Below are 17,044 nucleotides of genomic sequence, written 5' to 3'. Positions count from 1 at the left end.
CGAATGTCAAAATATTTTGAAAAAACAAATTTATTAAAGCTCTAAGAAGTGACTGTTGGTTCATTATTTTTTTGCAGTTGAAGGCTTTTTTGATAAACATTGTTTCCGGCAAAAATTAAGAAAATCGCTACACATTTAAAAAATGAATTTCCTGAAGTCAAAAAGACTTGGCTTATATTATATTAATTACAAATATTATAGTAGTTTTCATACCGGGTTCTCAAAAACCGGCGCTCATTGGTACAATACAGAGAAATCCTTACATACACATAAAGGTCAAAATAGTAAAAAATTCTTTGTTTTAAAGTTACTAATAAATAAAAAATTTTAAATAAATTATATGTGGCAACGTTGTCTAACAATTGTAGGCACATAAAATTTAATTATCAATAAAAATAAATTACTTTTCAAGCAGTTTCCTAAGAAATATTTTCCAGTGTTGGCAAATCTACAAATTGTGTTTTTTTGATGAATTTTAATTTTTTTAATCCAAAAACTGCTAGTAAACTTAAAAATAATTATTTGTCATTTTGTTAGGGAACGGTGACTTAATATAAAACATAAAAACATAAAAAAATTATGAAAACTGAAGAAATTAACAAAATAAGTTTAAAATATGACTTTAGGAATTTCTTAAGATGTTTGCCATAATCTACACATGTTTCTCATCAACCTATTACTGAGTTAGTGCGTCAGTTTTTCATCACTCTGTATAATCGAAACAAGGATTAATAAAAAAGGTAAACTGAAGTACTTTCATTATTATTAAAAATTCGTCAATAATTAAAAAGCATTGTTAAACAAATTTTGAGGAAGTTCTCTGATAGCCTAGAATAAATAATAATAAAAATAATAATAATAAAAATAATAATAATAAAAACAATAATAATAACATTATAATACAATAATGACAGTGTTAGGTGTCAAAAAAGTCCTTAACATTGTACAAGAATTTTTTGCTAAGTATTTTTTAAGTTTATGTTTAATTTTATCGAGAGTATTAGCGTTTTTAATTTCCTGCGAAGGGCGATTGAAGAATTTATTATTATATTATTATTGTTGAAGAAATAAGCTTTTCTGACTCATTGTGACATATTCTCTTTCAACCAAATTAGTAAAAAATGACTAAAATAATATTTCATTACAACAATACAACTTACGACAGAAGATGATTAGTGTGCAGCAAAATGCAAATTAGGTTTTCCTCGGGTAAAATTGTTTATTGCTCATCATTTTCTGTCTCCTGCAGCATTGTTGTAATGAAATATTATTTTAGTCATTTTTCACTATTTTGGTTGGAAGAGAATTCTTGAAAAAATGTTTTATTCAATTGCTTCTTTTATCAAAGATAGAAATTCCTTATTACTTATTATTAGTAGAGAGGAGAGACCATACCTTAAGAAACTCTACTAAAGAAATCCGTTTTGTTAAAAATGTAAATTTTTGACACTATTTTAATTTTTTTAATTTAGTTTTCCTAATTTAAAACATACTTTTTTCAAATTTTTCTTTTATAGTTGTCTGAAATTTTGCAAAAGATTAATTAACTCTTTTGTGTCATAAAAAATTAAATGTTTTACATACATATTTTTTTGTTTTGGTATTGAAATCTATTACAACAGTAATAAAGTTTTTATTTTTCCCATTACAAGAATTCATAAAAAATTATCCTAAATTACTAAATTTTATTATCTACATACTTTCCTTTTTATAACCTTTTTGACAACGGTACTTAAAGTTTCTAACTTCCTAAAATCTAGGTTCGGCTCATAAATTATGTAATAAACTATTTAACTATTATTTAATATTTTAATTTAATATTCTCAGTTTTTGAATCTCTAAAAATCTATTATTTTTTTGTTATCAATTGCAGATTTTGTTGAATTTGAACAAATAACAACTTGAACGTCTATGTTCAACTAAATTCAGCCAATATAATACAAAAATATAAACCAATTTTTAATTTATTTCATCATAGCACTCAACACCATCTTAAAACTGATCCTTGTTAGCAATTTTTGACCACTTTATTTAAATTCTTGTAAGTTTTTTTAATCTTCTATAATCTCAGAAAAGGCTCCATCGAAATTTATTAGAACCATTTTTCGCCAATATTTTGTGCCATCCCTAATTATTCTACTGAACTAACTGATCTAAATTTTCTTCGTAAGAAACTAAATGAATTCTAAGAACTGAAAACACTATTATTTCGCTATTGTCAAAAACACATTCTATTTGAAACGCTTATTAAGGCATCAATCACCTGTACTTGGTGAATACTGACTCCATTCAACGTTGATTATTTACAGGCAAAAAATGCATTATTTTTCCAAACCTTAATAGCGAAAAATAACAAAACATGATCTTTGGTGTGTATTAATCAAAGTATGTACGCATATGTAGAGAAAACTCTCATACAGTACAAAGCCACCATGCTGTGTCAATTAAGTTTACACATTGCAGCTATTTAGCAATTATTAGTCTTATTATCACTCAATAATAGAGAGGTATTTTTGCCGGACCCATCTAATAGCGTTAGTAGGTACGACAATGATTGATGTTCCAGTTTCTTAACTAATTGAACAATATTAATAGTCATGGATAATTAAATCCTACTTAAAACAGGCCCAATCTTAATTAAAATAATAAGTACCTACATGTAGGTAAATGATGATGAGTGGCAGTTATGATAATACAACTTTTTCCGATTTCTATACACATTTTTGCAATTTAAAATTCGCTTTATTGATGTTCCAATTATGTCCGCCTAATTTACTGGCGAAAAATAATAAATATGCACAAATCTGAGTTATTGCTAAACGCGGCTTCTCTAATCTTGTTTACCATGCGTTTCAGTTATTCTGGTATAATTTGATCTCAAACCAATGGAACAAAGTAGCAATTATAAACGTATTTGCAAAAATGATCTATGCTCACATTTTTATACAAGAATACAAATACCACCGTATCTTTGAGATAAATCTTAAGTTGAGAATATTAGAAAACACTTTATCTAGTTAATGGACGCCTGCAGCTTCTGGTAGCTGTACTTGCAAAAATCGTAATTATTGGGGTGACTAGAAACTGCTCCAAGGAGCGATGTGTTTAATCAGATTTCTGCTAAATCAAATGAATTTACCAAGAAATAGGCGCTTTTAAGGATGATTATTGTTTTCGTTTGATTGTCGAAAGTTTAGGCCAGCTGCTGGCTAATTCTCTTTTCGGCGCTATTTAAGGCCCGTCCATTAGTGCTTCTGTGTTGGTAAAAAGTGCTTAGTAATGGTTTCTTTTGTTGAAATTAGATATAATGGCACTTTAAAGCTATCTCTCCCATCAACACAAAAATACGAAGGTAATCCTAATGTAGCATTAATTTCCAATTTTCACCTCCTCTCTGGAAATACGTGATGGTGTTGATGGAACGATAAATTTTCCATTGGGAAAAAAGGGAACCTCACGCATCACAATGCCCACTTGATTGATTCTACACGGTCTTCATTTTTTATTAACTTACTTTTTATTGAATTAGTTGAATAGGCAACGGATTTTTTAACTCGAACATTGATTTTTTATTGATAGAATCAGGCCTAACGGCCCACATACAGTGTCTCAAAAACTTGAATTTTTTTTTTAAATTTTCAGTTTTAAAGGAAACAATGTGTACGTAATCACTGCAGTTCTCTTTAAGAACTATTACAACGATAAATAATCGGCATAAAATATGTGACGTCGGCTGGAATTTGATGCTCAAACATTTACAACACAAAACGTGTCGACAGTATTTCTGTAATAATAAATTACGTCTCTTGTGTGCCTAATAGGGAAACTATGTAGCGTGTCTAAGGGGAATTCGGGATAATTTACTCAGTCTTGCCAGTTCAGGAAATTTAAATTCACTAGATCGGAGAAGAAAAAGTTGTCAACTTTACGACTATTCTCACCAGGTTACAAGACTTGATTTCATTCCCAATTGAGTTTTTTCACAACAAGGCAAAAATATTGTCTTTTGATCAAAAGCTACTTTTCGACTGTGTTTAGTATACGGATAATTAAAGGCTAGGAAATAAAACGACATACAAAAAAACGTTCCCACCCTCGATAGTTCCGGTAATGTCGCCAGAGGGCGCAATTACCAGATTTTCAGAGCAATGAATTTTAAAAAACGATTAGCACACAGAAATACAGACAGATAGAATATTAGATTCTCATCAGTAAGACATTAACATAATGCAAAAATTTTACCGTAAACTATATTTAGAAAAATTTGAAACTTTTACCAATTTGCTTTCTGCTCCATGTTTTTCGAAACGCTGCGAATACGGACACAGGTGCAAGAAAAATGTTTGGAGAAAAGTTGTAGAGAATTAAATTTCCTACAGAAAAGTCTGCAAGATCATATTCTTATCTTCAACCAAAGTCGTTCAAAGACGCTCAAGCGACGGATTTGCTTCATTTTGCCGGTGGTCAAGTATTGGAAAGTTAATTTATACCTAAACCGTTTAAGATAGAAATATGGTGTCGCGGACTTTTTTATAGAAAATTTAATTCTCTACAATTTTGTTAGTTACACTTTATTTGTATCTTCAACCGTATTCGCAGCGTTCGCAAAAATATAAAGTGGAACGTAAATTGATAATTCTTTGCGCACCGTCGCATATTTATCAAAACGCTGGGAATACGGTTGAAAATATAAAAAAAGTGTAGGGAACAAAGTTGTAGAGAATTAAATTTTCTATAAAAAAGTCCGCGACACCATATTTCTATCTTCTACAGTTTAGGTATAAATTATCTTTCCACTACTTAACCACCGGTAAAATGAAACGAATCCGTCGCTTTAGCGTCTTTGAACGACTTTAGGCCCTAAACCATCGACGATAGAGATATGGTTTTGTGGATTTTTTTAAAGGAAATTTAATTCTCTACAATTTTTTTCTTAACATTTTCCTTGTATCTTGAACGGTATTCGCAGTGTCTTGAAAAATACAGGACGAAGCGCCAATTTTTTCTGTCATGTTTTAGTCTTCCGATTTTCTGAGTCTGTTAAAAATCCAAAGTTCAACATTTATGCATTTTTTCCAAGTAATTAGTTGAATTTAAATTGAAAGCTCGAAGCGTCCTCATTTTTCTCTGCCGTACCATTTTTTGGGTACAGAAAATCTGCGCTTTCGTCTCCTAACTTATAGTGCTCCGTAGTATAGTAAACTCTTACAAAACAACAAATAACACTTTCTTAAAACATTTGTTAACTTTTATACTCAATTGAGTGGAAAGAAATAATAAGTAACATATTTTTGTTTTTTTAATTTATTAAAAAAATATCCGACTTAACGATTGATTTACTCACATGCAGCATAGGACTAGCAATTGACAAAATGAGCTTGTGGGCCATTAGCCGGTGTCCTTGGCAGCTCAGGATAACATCACAGGATGCCTCAGATGTCAACAAACGAAGTGCGCCTTCACGAATCACTGCTTCCATTTTTCTGAAATAAGGAAAATAAAATTAATGGCGTGTGTTGCTCATTTGAATACAATGATGCCTTTGGGCGAGACACCGCAACTCGGGTTTCATGCATGAGCAGCATTCGGTAGAAAACAGTTAATAAAAGATAAAAATAAACAACGTGAAATGTCAAATTTTGACTATTATTACTTGTGGTAGCTGTTTCCCAACGGAACAAAAAACAACATAAACAAAATTCGAATTAGAAACTTCCTGGTGGTTTTTACAAACACAGTAGTCTCTAATAATTACCTCCAACTACTTGAGTTGAGCAAAGAAATGCAAAATGGTAATGTGGACCACCCCGTAGACCTGTAATTTCTCACAATCAGTTTCAAAGAGGCGGAACTGCTGAGCAATAGCACCGACAAGTTGTAAATCAAATCTCGCTAGAGCCTCATTAAATGTTGTACCTCGTAGTCAGCATTTTTGATTAAAAAAATTCTTCGAAATTAATCGATTTATAATGTGCTTTTTACACTCTTGTCGTAGTTTTCTCAAATAAATCGTTTCGTGTCGAGAAATTTATTGTAACATTAGGAAGTAGGTGGGGTGTGCTGGTGTTAAACTTGTTAGTAATTGCAATTATCCGAGATAATTACTTCTTGTCCACCTTTTCTCATTGTTGTAACTCCATTACTTAGTCGTGTTATGCCTAATAAATTGCAATTGTTGATTTTTCGTCCAGAATTAACTATTTATCGTATTTCCGCCGATGTGTTCGTTCAGGTGCACGTCTCTAAGTTTATTATTAACAGAGTTAGAGCTTGTCGTTATCTGAGCTCGTATCTTATCTGTCACATTTACTCCTTTGAGACGTTTGGTATTTAAATTCCTTTTCGTTTTGGTTTAGTAAAATTAATTACTTTAATTAAGTCCCTTTCCTGTTGCGAGTGCGTACGGTTTTTTAAACGTGAAACCACAAACGCTAATTACCGCAATTATGCTAAAAAAATGTTTAATTATTTGAGGTAGTAGAAAAAATAGGTTGCATGTCATGAGAGGCTCTATATTTTACAAACCAATTAAAGCATAAAATAGTGCACCAACAGGAAATACTATTGATACAGCTGAATGTGTTCGAAACCAATTTGTTTTCATTTCCTCTATTAACACTCATGTTCGATTATATTAAAATTTGAGTTAAAGAGCCAAATATTTCATTTTAATTAGCATCAGAGCTTATCTATGCAAATAATTGAGTTGCCACAATTTGTCCATTGGCCATTTAGAGAAATACCTCCGTAATGGCATAAAGCGTTCTATCATTTTTCTTGGAGTAATGTTGGCAATAAAGTATTTATCCAAATATGGCACTTGGCGCATAACGAGAAGAGAACTTGATAACTAGCTATTAACAGCGATTATGAGGATATATGTGTCAAATTAAATTGTCAAGTAACCGATGTTTTGTTGGTGTAGTAAGTTAAAGCTAGTTATTCCACAAGTTAGAAATTTTTTGTAAAATGCAAAAATGGGGGCACAACTTTCAGTCACTGATCGATTATTTACGAATTAATTAATGCAATTTTACTACGAGCTTATTTATTTCTCGCCTCTTTGTACTTTAGTGCTTCGATAAGTCATCTGTGAGTGACACTAATTAGAATTGCAATTTGCGAGAAACATAATTTGTAGCGATAGGGAATAAAACAAAGTAGGAAACAAATCGTGGTTTCAAAGAAACAAGAGGCGCTCTCTACTGTTTCATAAGCAAAAAATTACGAAATGTGACAGAATTGCAATAGAAATGTCACGTGCTATACCGTCCGCTTTAAATCGCCTGGAATGTTGGTTAAGTTTCCTTGTTTGATATTAAATTGCTTGAAAAAGCCAGCAGTTAACTAACACTGGAGAAAGAAAAAAGAAAATAGGCGCAGTAATGATTAGTGACTATCACCGATGAAAAAATACGACTTTGAAGTGAAATGATTTTTTTTACAATTGTCATAAATTTTAAATTTGGGAACAAAACAGGTTTAAAGAAATTTTATACCAAAAAATTCAGTATGACAATGAACATAACTGTTACACAAGAAAATGAGAATTTATTTATGACAACATTAAAACACTTTACAATCATTGTTTTAAAGAAAAAACAACGTCAACGCCAACGTCGCATTTTGTCTCAAAATTAGCTGTAATAAATTATTCATGCACTTCAAGAAAATAACAACTAATGTAATTTATACTTTCAATGAGAGATATAATCACCAACAACTATTTTACATTTTTATCAACCTTCTTTAAGAAAATAATTTGGTGAAATATGATGTTGGCGTTTTTATAGTTTTGAAACAGCTAATAAGTACAGTCGAACAAAGTGAAAATGAGTTATCGGATTACAAACTGGACGACATTTCAAGATAAATTCCTTTAGGAGCCAATTTACAAAAGGGAACTTAATATTTAATTCAGAAATAAACTAATTCGAATTAAGTTGTCATTTATTTTTGAGTTGACAAACGTCAAGTTAAATAAAAATGTATTTTTTATAAAATAAATAAAATAAAATAAAAATAAATTTGAGTTGTTATTACATAAGCGTAAATAAGTCGAAAGTATTTAATAACAGTTACTTCTAAATACATAATTGCATTTTAAAATTTTGGAAAATACAAATTAATCTTTACAAAAATTTTCTAAAATATTCTTTTACATAAAATCAAGTTTAAAATAAAGAAAGCTTATTTTTACATATTTTAATTTTGGAACACAGTTTATCAAAAAAAATATTACATTAATCATAGTTTGTCTTTTGTCAATTTCATCTTATTAGTGCATAATTTTCTTAGGAAATGATTTTTGTTAAAAGTTTTTGTTTGTTTGGTTGTTGTTTAAACTATTTAAAAAACTAAGCATTTTCATTGAGGTAATTTAAATGTACATACGTACAATGTGTTTTTAAGTAATTCTCATCTAGTCGTCTATGAATTCGGAAACAAGCTTCGATAATAAAAGTGTTTTCTTGTACAGTGTAATAATTTAGTTGCATTTTAACGAAATTTTTAAAAGAAATTAATTGAATTTCTCAACTGACAGATTTAACATTTATTGACAGATGATTCAATTGAGCAGAGCGGCACAATTTTTTTACATGTAAACCAATTTCAAAGTTAACTAGATCAGAATCATTTAAAAATACATTGTATCTAAAAAAATTGAAATAATTTTGCGGTTTTTTTTTTGGTTAAACCAAATAAATTATTTTGGTTCGTTTTTAATGACAATTACAAAACTATTAGAAAACTTAGGGTCTGTCTACAGAACGTGTTAATCGCAACTAAATTTTAATTCGCGATTAACTTGAAGTTTGTCAATGCAATTAGTTACATTCTAAAGTTTTTAATCTCGCTCAAAAAACTGGCGGTGGAGAAAATCTATTTTGTACAAAAATTATTTTAATTAATTTTATTTTGAAAAAAATATATAAAAAATAAAGTTAATAGTGATTTGTTATTTAATGCGTAGTTTTCTTTAAGAAATGGTTTGTTAAAATTTTCATTAGAAAAACTCACTATTTTCATTTAATTAACTCGACGTTTGTCAATGCAAAATAAGTAAAAACTTATTCGAATTACATAGTTTAATTCTGCTTAGGGCGTCATTTTCACTTTGTTCAACTGTACATGTTTCTGTGCTTCCCATAAAATTCATGTCTTAATTTGAAGATTTGAAGACTACAAATTTATGCAGTTTGCAATGGTTAACTTGTTCTTAACACCAATTAAAGAGTAAGCACAACAAATAACACGCTTTATTTAATGTTAGTGTTTGACAAGATGTTAGATAAGAGAGCGCAGTTTGCTATCGATAAACTTTGCATAGTCTTAACTAATAGCAGTACGCTGTACAGCCCATTTATCGCTTTATTTGTCTCAATTTGCACTGAATTCTAAACAGATTTAATTTGTTTAACCCTCTTCTTTACGATTTCCGGCTATTCAGTACGTTTTCTTTGTGATTTCTTTCTCCGACTTCCGATTTTGAATTTGGGTTAGCACTTGGTTCGAATCAAACAATTTATTCTCGAATGACTTGCTTGAATGTTTTTGTCGATGGAGCTGTCGGTCAATATTTTATTGGTGTGCTTATTTCAATTCTTTCTCTTGCTTGAACCTCATTGGCTATTGTATCTCACACACATGTTACTGACAAATCAAATGAAACCGCTGACATAAACACTTCCTAGGAGCGTAAAGCACATTTTTAGGTCATCAAATTTATGCTAATGAGGTAGCAAAGTACGCATAAAATGTTTATTGATTGATGCATGAAGTAAACTAATAAGGAATTGGAACATTATGACTATCTTTTATAAAGCAAGCACTAAAGACGTGTTGTATAAACACTGAAAGAATAGATCAACAGGTGAGGCTAAATAAACTATTTTAACACGAAATAAAAAGATCTCGTCCTATTAATAAGTAAGCTGAACCGGTTTAATAGCAAAAACATGGCACGAGCGATGAACATGTAGGTAAAGTAAGATCTGGCATCTATAGCGTGTTAACCGACAAAAATAAACATTTTTCAACAGTAATTGCACTGAAATTAGTTGGCAATATGCGATAATGAAGGCAGAATGATTGACAATGTTACCAACCTGAAACATTTTAAATAAACTTATCTACGCGTAAAGAGCGTAACTCGTAAAATCAAGCCGCGATTACTCATCTGGAACATTTAAAAGAGCATAAAATCGGTTAGCATTATAGCAATGTGAGCTTCTTCGTATTGACAATCACAGGCCGGATTTGCGCAAAATTGGAGAAACGCCGTTTTTCAATTATCATCGTGATGCTGGATATCACGGAACAGTTAACCAATTTGTGGAAAGGAAGTTAACAATTTCAAGATGAAATTAATTCAAATTGTCGTAACGACTAGCTCAAGTAGTGACACACGACGTAATCAAATAAATTGGTGTGTTGGCAAACATCAGCGATTAAAACAAACATCAGTTGGATGATGCCATTGTATTCCGTTTAGCGCGATTAGAAATGGATTAGTTGCAAAGAAAGTATTCAATTAGTGTGACAGCACGCGCCACATATTTCTTTTTCTTGCATAAATAATTAATTTTAGGTTTGAGATTTAATGGCCATAAAAGAGAAGAATTTTGCCCGATCGTAGCTTGACAATTCAATCAGCGCTGAAAGTTGTAATTATTTCTAATTGCTGCCATCGGTAACTTAATTATTGTATCAATAAACCAACTTTCAAATCAATTCTGATTAATTTCTGGATAATTTCAACATTATTGATTGTCAGTACTTGCATCACACTCGTCACTTATCTCCAGTGTGGGTATTTCATAAACCGAATTCTCTAAACTTTCCGAAACGTGTAGAATTTATTCAAGCTGGATTACGTTACAACCTCGAGATTTTTACATCCTGAGCCTCGCAGAATACGGTTTTGAGAGGTGAATGTGATGTGAACTTTGATCATGGATGTTCTAAGCCAATTTGAGTTGTTTGTAACAAAATTATTATAACGGACAGGTGTACCAATTTATCGCGGACTTCACTTCGTTATTCTTCTGCTTGTGCAAACAACACGCGTGTTAATTGCCTCCACACACCGTGAAATGTATCTTAAGTTTAACTCCCTTAGTATTCAAAGAGAGGTACAATAATTTAAATATTTGCGAATAATAAGCAGTAATTATAATGACTTCAATGTAGGATTCTAGGACTACAAAACAACTCGCGTGATGGTGGATATGCCAACAAGATTAATGAAAATAAATCACGTTCTGCCAGTAATTAAATTAAGCTCACGTGTCTTTCCAACTCTTTTCAATTAGTCAAGTGCAGAAAGTATTGCAGTTTATTTTCTCCTAACCACATTCAGGTAAACAATAGGTAATTGGTTTTAACCGTAACCAAAGTTTTTCACTTATGAAGTAATAATGCAGTATTTCTGGTTGGAGGTTTCTTTTACCAGACGTGAAGTTATTTTAACAACATGTATGACAGGTGTGTGTGTGTTCAATATGTATCAAGTGACTTTTAAGTCAATTTGAAGAGGAGGCCACTTGGCTTCTTTGCTCTGAGTGCGTTTTTGTCAATAATTTGGAGACACTTCTGTCCAGTTTAGTGGAATTGTTGAAACGAGCTAAAACTTAGTTAGAGCTTTAGTTTCAACACTGTCACATTTACAATACTTTCCTACACCTTTCCCAGTTGTAGTTCAGAATATAACATTAATTAATTTCAGAAATTGTTTTTCAGAAGGTATACAGGGTGTCGTCCGTTTTTCGAGCTCCACCATGGAGATCACAGTTATTATGAGAGATACGAGGTTGGTTAATTTAGGGTAAAGCATTTTTATGCTGAACAATTATCTGAAAGAAAATTTGAGTCATTTTTAGTTTTTGAATTATTTGAAAAAATACGGAAATTTGTAATTTTTGTTTTTATTTTTCAAGCACGGAGCAAAAGAACTAGACGTTTTTTACAAGAAATCTAAATCTGTCATTCCATTTTCCAACTTGTTCTGGATGTCAGAGTTACAACACTCAACTTTATTTTTTTTTGTATTTTTGAAAAGTGTTTTTATTTTTGATTACAGTGATGCATTACATGATATGATCGACTCTTCCTTGCTGATCAAAATGGAGACAAAAACATTTTTACGAAGAGTGCTTTGAAAAAAAAACGACAACAATTTTGTTTTTAAACAAACTAAATTTTGGAAGTTTACTTGAATTTCGATCTAAAACATTTAGATTTCTGTCAAGCTTACTTACTTAAAAACGAAACGACATGATAAGCTAAAAGTTTATTCTTCGAAAAACAAAACAAGACAAAGTTACAAAAATTCTGCTCGCCTATTTAATAGAACTTTTCAAATTTAGTTTGTTAAACAAAATTTTTGGAGTTTTTTTCCAAGGCACTCTTTGCAAAAACATTTATTTCTTAATTTTAATCTGCGATCATATCATGTGACACATCGCTGTAATCAGAAACAAAATGAAAAAAATTTTCAAAAATACAAGTATCAAATATGGCGTCCATAAGAAAAACAAAAGTTGAGTGTTGTAACTCTGACATCAAGAACGCCTTGAAAAAGGCGATGACAGATTTAGATTTCTTATAAAAAAGTACCTCAAGTACCTTAAAAACGTGTAGTTTTTTTTGTTTTCGCTTAAAAAAATAAAAACGAAAATTACAAATTTTTGATTTTTTTCAATAATTCAAAATGTAAAAATAGCACATCATTGTTCAGCATAAAAATGCACAACTTTGCCCTAATTTAACCAACTTTGTCTCTTATAATAACTGAAATCCTCATGGTGGAGCTAGAAAAACGGACACTCTGTATGTATGTTACGGCTAATGTGTAAAGTTGGCTACTTTAGAAACTAGGTAAACTTTGGCTATTTTAACAGACAATACAGTTTCAATTAAAATAGCGGCTAGTTTATAGATTATTTAAGAATTTCTGAATAATATGAAAACCATACTTTATTGTAGCACAAAAAATATTCCATTTTTTAGCTATTTTATTAACTAACCAATTCATTGGCTAACTTAGTAAATAAACTGAGGTTAGGATATTTTTTTATTTTTGATAAACTGAAACAGTGGATGTTTTAGCTAGTTTATAAACCAATCAACTTACCAACTTTCTGACAAGTTGGAGTTACGATCATCCAAATGCGAATATAAAATATTTTCATTTGATCTGTTAAGTAAATTAGCCAAGAATTTTGGCTAGTTTACAAACTAACAGTTATTTTAGTTGAAACTGTGTTTTCTGTTAAAATAACCAACGGTTTGACTAGTTTACAAACTAGCCAAGTTTAGCTACACATTAGCCGTAACATGTAAACCTTTTGTAAATTAGAACATTCAATTGAAAAGACGAATTGTGTTTCACGAAATTAATATAATTATCGAAAAGTAAAAGGTGAGAGGCCTTTGTTTAGTTGGGTACTTTTTCTCTCATTTATATTTATTGTGTTTTCTTGCTAAAAACTGAAGAATGTTTGACAAACTAGCAACGGTGGTCTTTTTATAACCACGATTTTCGTTTACAAATTTTCTTAGACACGTTTAATGCAAAATCTCCACGAATGAATTTAAACCGACACTTAATTAAAACCAGGTTTAGTTATTATGTTTTTTGTTGTTGGTAGAATGCTTTAAAACAGATATTGGTTATTGCCGCAGTGTGTATCTAATAATCAATCTGTGAATGAGTTAGGTGTTAATATGCTGAGAAGCCAATGATGACTAAGCTACTTACTTGGCTTAACCAATGACGGACTACCGAGATATTTTTATTATCTTTGAATAAGTTATTTTTTGCAATGGTGCACAGAACTCACATTTGTCTGTCACAAGTTCTCGATTAATGGATTTTGACTGATGGAGTTCTTCAATTAAGATGCTTTTAAATGATATAGAGGGAATAAAAATGATTTTTTTGGTTTCCGGTAACAGATTTTGCTTTCCTTTCAGTTTCGTAAAAAACGTCTAATTAATATTATAACCTTTCCGTTGGTCGTTTTATGCGTACTATTCACAGAATCGTTCATTAATAACCCTTACTAATGAATGAATGTATCGTTTATTTGTAGAAAATCATTCATTAAAGGCATCGACTGTTTAAAAAACTGTCTTAATTGATAAAAATACGAGGTGAAACTTCTGTCCATATTTTAACGGATTTTCAACTGTGTGGCTAAATTTTCCGTCCAGTTTTTGTGTGTTAAACCTCCCATATGCACTTTAGTGGTCAGCTTTCTTTTGGCATCATTTTTTGTTTTACTGGATCACTATTAGAGACAAAATGAGGTAAAAAGTTTCCGTTACACTTTGTGGAGACTGATGATTACATTAAGCAGATTAACTGTAACGGCAGTGTTTGAAAACAATAAATTCAAGCAGGAAAAATGGGCATTCAAATCAATTAAACTTTCGGATTTTTTTTAACAGGAACCTTTTACGAGCGGAATTTTTGTGTGTTTTTAGGTACTGGAAAAATCCAGCCACACTAAACTTTGAATTAATTATATGCAAAATAACAGAAGTGCGTCAGAGAAATTAATTTGTTGTGGGCTTGACTGCTAAATCAAAGGTGATTTTGCTGGAAGTTTTTCTCACAGAAATAAATGCATGTCACACATGCTGTTCTGGTGTTGTGCAAGCTACACGCCTAAAACACGTTTGAAGACCCATAAATTTAAGATTTCATGCACAATCCGTTATGCTGGACCCACGATTAGATCTTCGGTAATTATTCGGTAACATATGGTTAAGTTTTCCGCTCCGCTCGAATTTTGAAAATTAAAACACCCAAATATTCCACCGTTTTTGTGGCACAGTTCCAAGCTAGTGCACGCTTGACGTCAATGGCTTAAAAGTGGTCACGAATTCTAGCATACATGCAAGCTAATGAAATCTGAATATTACGGAAGATTTTGGTTGGTTAATTTCGTTTTAGCCAAACAAAATACAAAAAACGCGCAGCAAATTGTTACTTTCTAGCAATAGGCAAATTGCTTTCATTAAGCCAATTATTTGAAAAACGTTCTGTTACAACCGGTTCGATAAATGGTACTTATGTGGCGTAAAATAGGTATCTAATAACCAACCGTTGTTCTCTCGATTTTAAAAATATTAAGTATAACTTAAGAGGCTTCCGACTGCTCCAGTTGAAAAATGCGACAATTTTTCAATGATTGACGTTCAAGCACTTACAATAAAACATCGTGAATGACAGATTTGAATAAGTTACTTTCTTATCATTCTGTGGTACGATGAATCGAGTCGATAGCATCCATTCAATCGGGCTAACGGGACAAATTTATTTCTAATACAAATTTTTAAAATAAGTGAATGTTTAATGAACTATTGTTACAAGCAAAGCAAGTGTAGTTTCGCACTTTGAATTGATTTAAATTTATTACAATTATTTAGAAATTTAATTTCTGTGTTTTAATTAACATGATTCGTGTAAACCATTGGTTCAAACTGTGTTATTATAATCAGAATAATGAATTGTTAACAACAATTTTAAACCAAATGTTTAATTTGCTTCCTCCAAGCTTTTTTTAACAAAACACAAGTCTCAAACCTTGACATTCAACCAATTTTTAATAAAAAATTATTGTTTAAACTTTTTTTTTTACTAGAACTTACCACAGGGTGACCCACGGGTGTGTAATCGCCTAATCGGTCTATAAGTTTTTTGCTGTTGGAAATATCGTTTAATATTTTTCAATAGATCTACTAAAAGTTCTCAAACTAAAAATATTTTTGTTAATCACAGGGTATTGTATATAGGCTGGTGAATTAAAGTTATATTTTTTAAATGGAACACCCTATATATTTTTGTATAATTTGATTCTTTGTGAAGAAATAATGAACTTTGTATAAACTACACTAGTTTACGAAAAACATTACCAAGAAATAATTTATACTGATTTTGTTTTCTGTTTACTCACTAAAATACATATTTGTCACATTTGTCTGTCATGTCTAGTTTGGCATTTGTTGTTTCTGTGATAAACTAATTGTTAAACATTTTATTTGATTTAAATTATCGTCAAGTGAATGTACGGTGCTTTCAAAAAGTCTTTAGATCAGCTCTTGCTGTGGAATTTAGATTGACAGATTGTTATTGTCTTTGATAAATTATCGATTTATTCTGTTGAAGTGTCAAATGCGCTACTTGCCATTTTGTTCAACGCCAGTATTTTCCTATGTAGTAATCGTAAGAAATTAACATACGTTCAAAATTTCACAGCAAGAGTTGATCTAAAGATTTTTTGAACCCACTGTAGATTAAGTCCAAACAATTTTTGTTTTGTTTGTGGTAAAATTATCTTAATAAAACCTGGAAACTATTAAGCGATCAAATGGTCTTATACAGAGTGATATTGCTAAAATTTTTAAATACTGATACTTTCTAATGAATATTTAAAAATTTTGACGACCTAATTTTTTTTTATTTCAGTATCAGATGAAGGACCGGTTTACAGAAGCGTCATTAATTTAATCCGGAATTAAATGCGTGATTAACTGATCACGTGACCAAATTTAAGCAATTTGATTGGTCCATTAGCGTTGTTAACTTTTAACAACGAATTAAAATTAATGAAACCGGTCCTTAGGGTTAATTAATTATTCTACCAATACACATGGGTTTTATCTATTGGTAAAAAACCTTATAAACTCGTGCCATTGAAGGTCTATCTCTTTCTGTTTACAAATTATTTAATTTTTCGTTATAACAAAACAACTTTTGAAAAATCACTACGAAGTCGCCTATGAATATTTTTCGACAAATTTACAATAGAAAACCTTAGAATACATTTTAGTTTTAGGAAATGTTCGACTTTTGATTAAAGCACGCAAATAATGTACAGGGTGAGGTAAACTCAAAAAGTTGAATAACTAATTTTTTTCATATGGAACACCAAGCTGTCGAATGGTAAACATTTTTATGGTAAATTCCATTAAAAAATATAACTTTACTTCACCATCCTGTGTATAATAAAAATATTTTTAGTTTGTAGAGTTT

General features: G+C 30.7%; 1 protein-coding gene across 2 annotated transcripts in view; it reads right to left on the bottom strand.

Moving 5' to 3' along the window:
* The window catches only part of LOC659718 (zinc finger protein 679), a 33,239-nt gene that overhangs the window by 14,616 nt on the left and 1,579 nt on the right, over positions 1 to 17,044 (bottom strand). For both annotated transcript variants that reach the window (XM_001811749.4, XM_008194813.3), the window contains exon 2: positions 5,345 to 5,483. In XM_001811749.4, coding sequence (XP_001811801.3) covers positions 5,345 to 5,479 — 135 coding nt within the window. In that variant the 5' untranslated portion in view covers positions 5,480 to 5,483. The remainder of the gene's footprint in view (positions 1 to 5,344; positions 5,484 to 17,044) is intronic.

The sequence above is a fragment of the Tribolium castaneum genome, chromosome 5 (assembly GCF_031307605.1).
Source record: "Tribolium castaneum strain GA2 chromosome 5, icTriCast1.1, whole genome shotgun sequence".
Classification (NCBI taxonomy): domain Eukaryota; kingdom Metazoa; phylum Arthropoda; class Insecta; order Coleoptera; family Tenebrionidae; genus Tribolium; species Tribolium castaneum.
The sequence above is the reverse complement of the archived record's forward strand: the minus strand, read 5'-3'. Positions and strand labels throughout refer to the sequence as shown.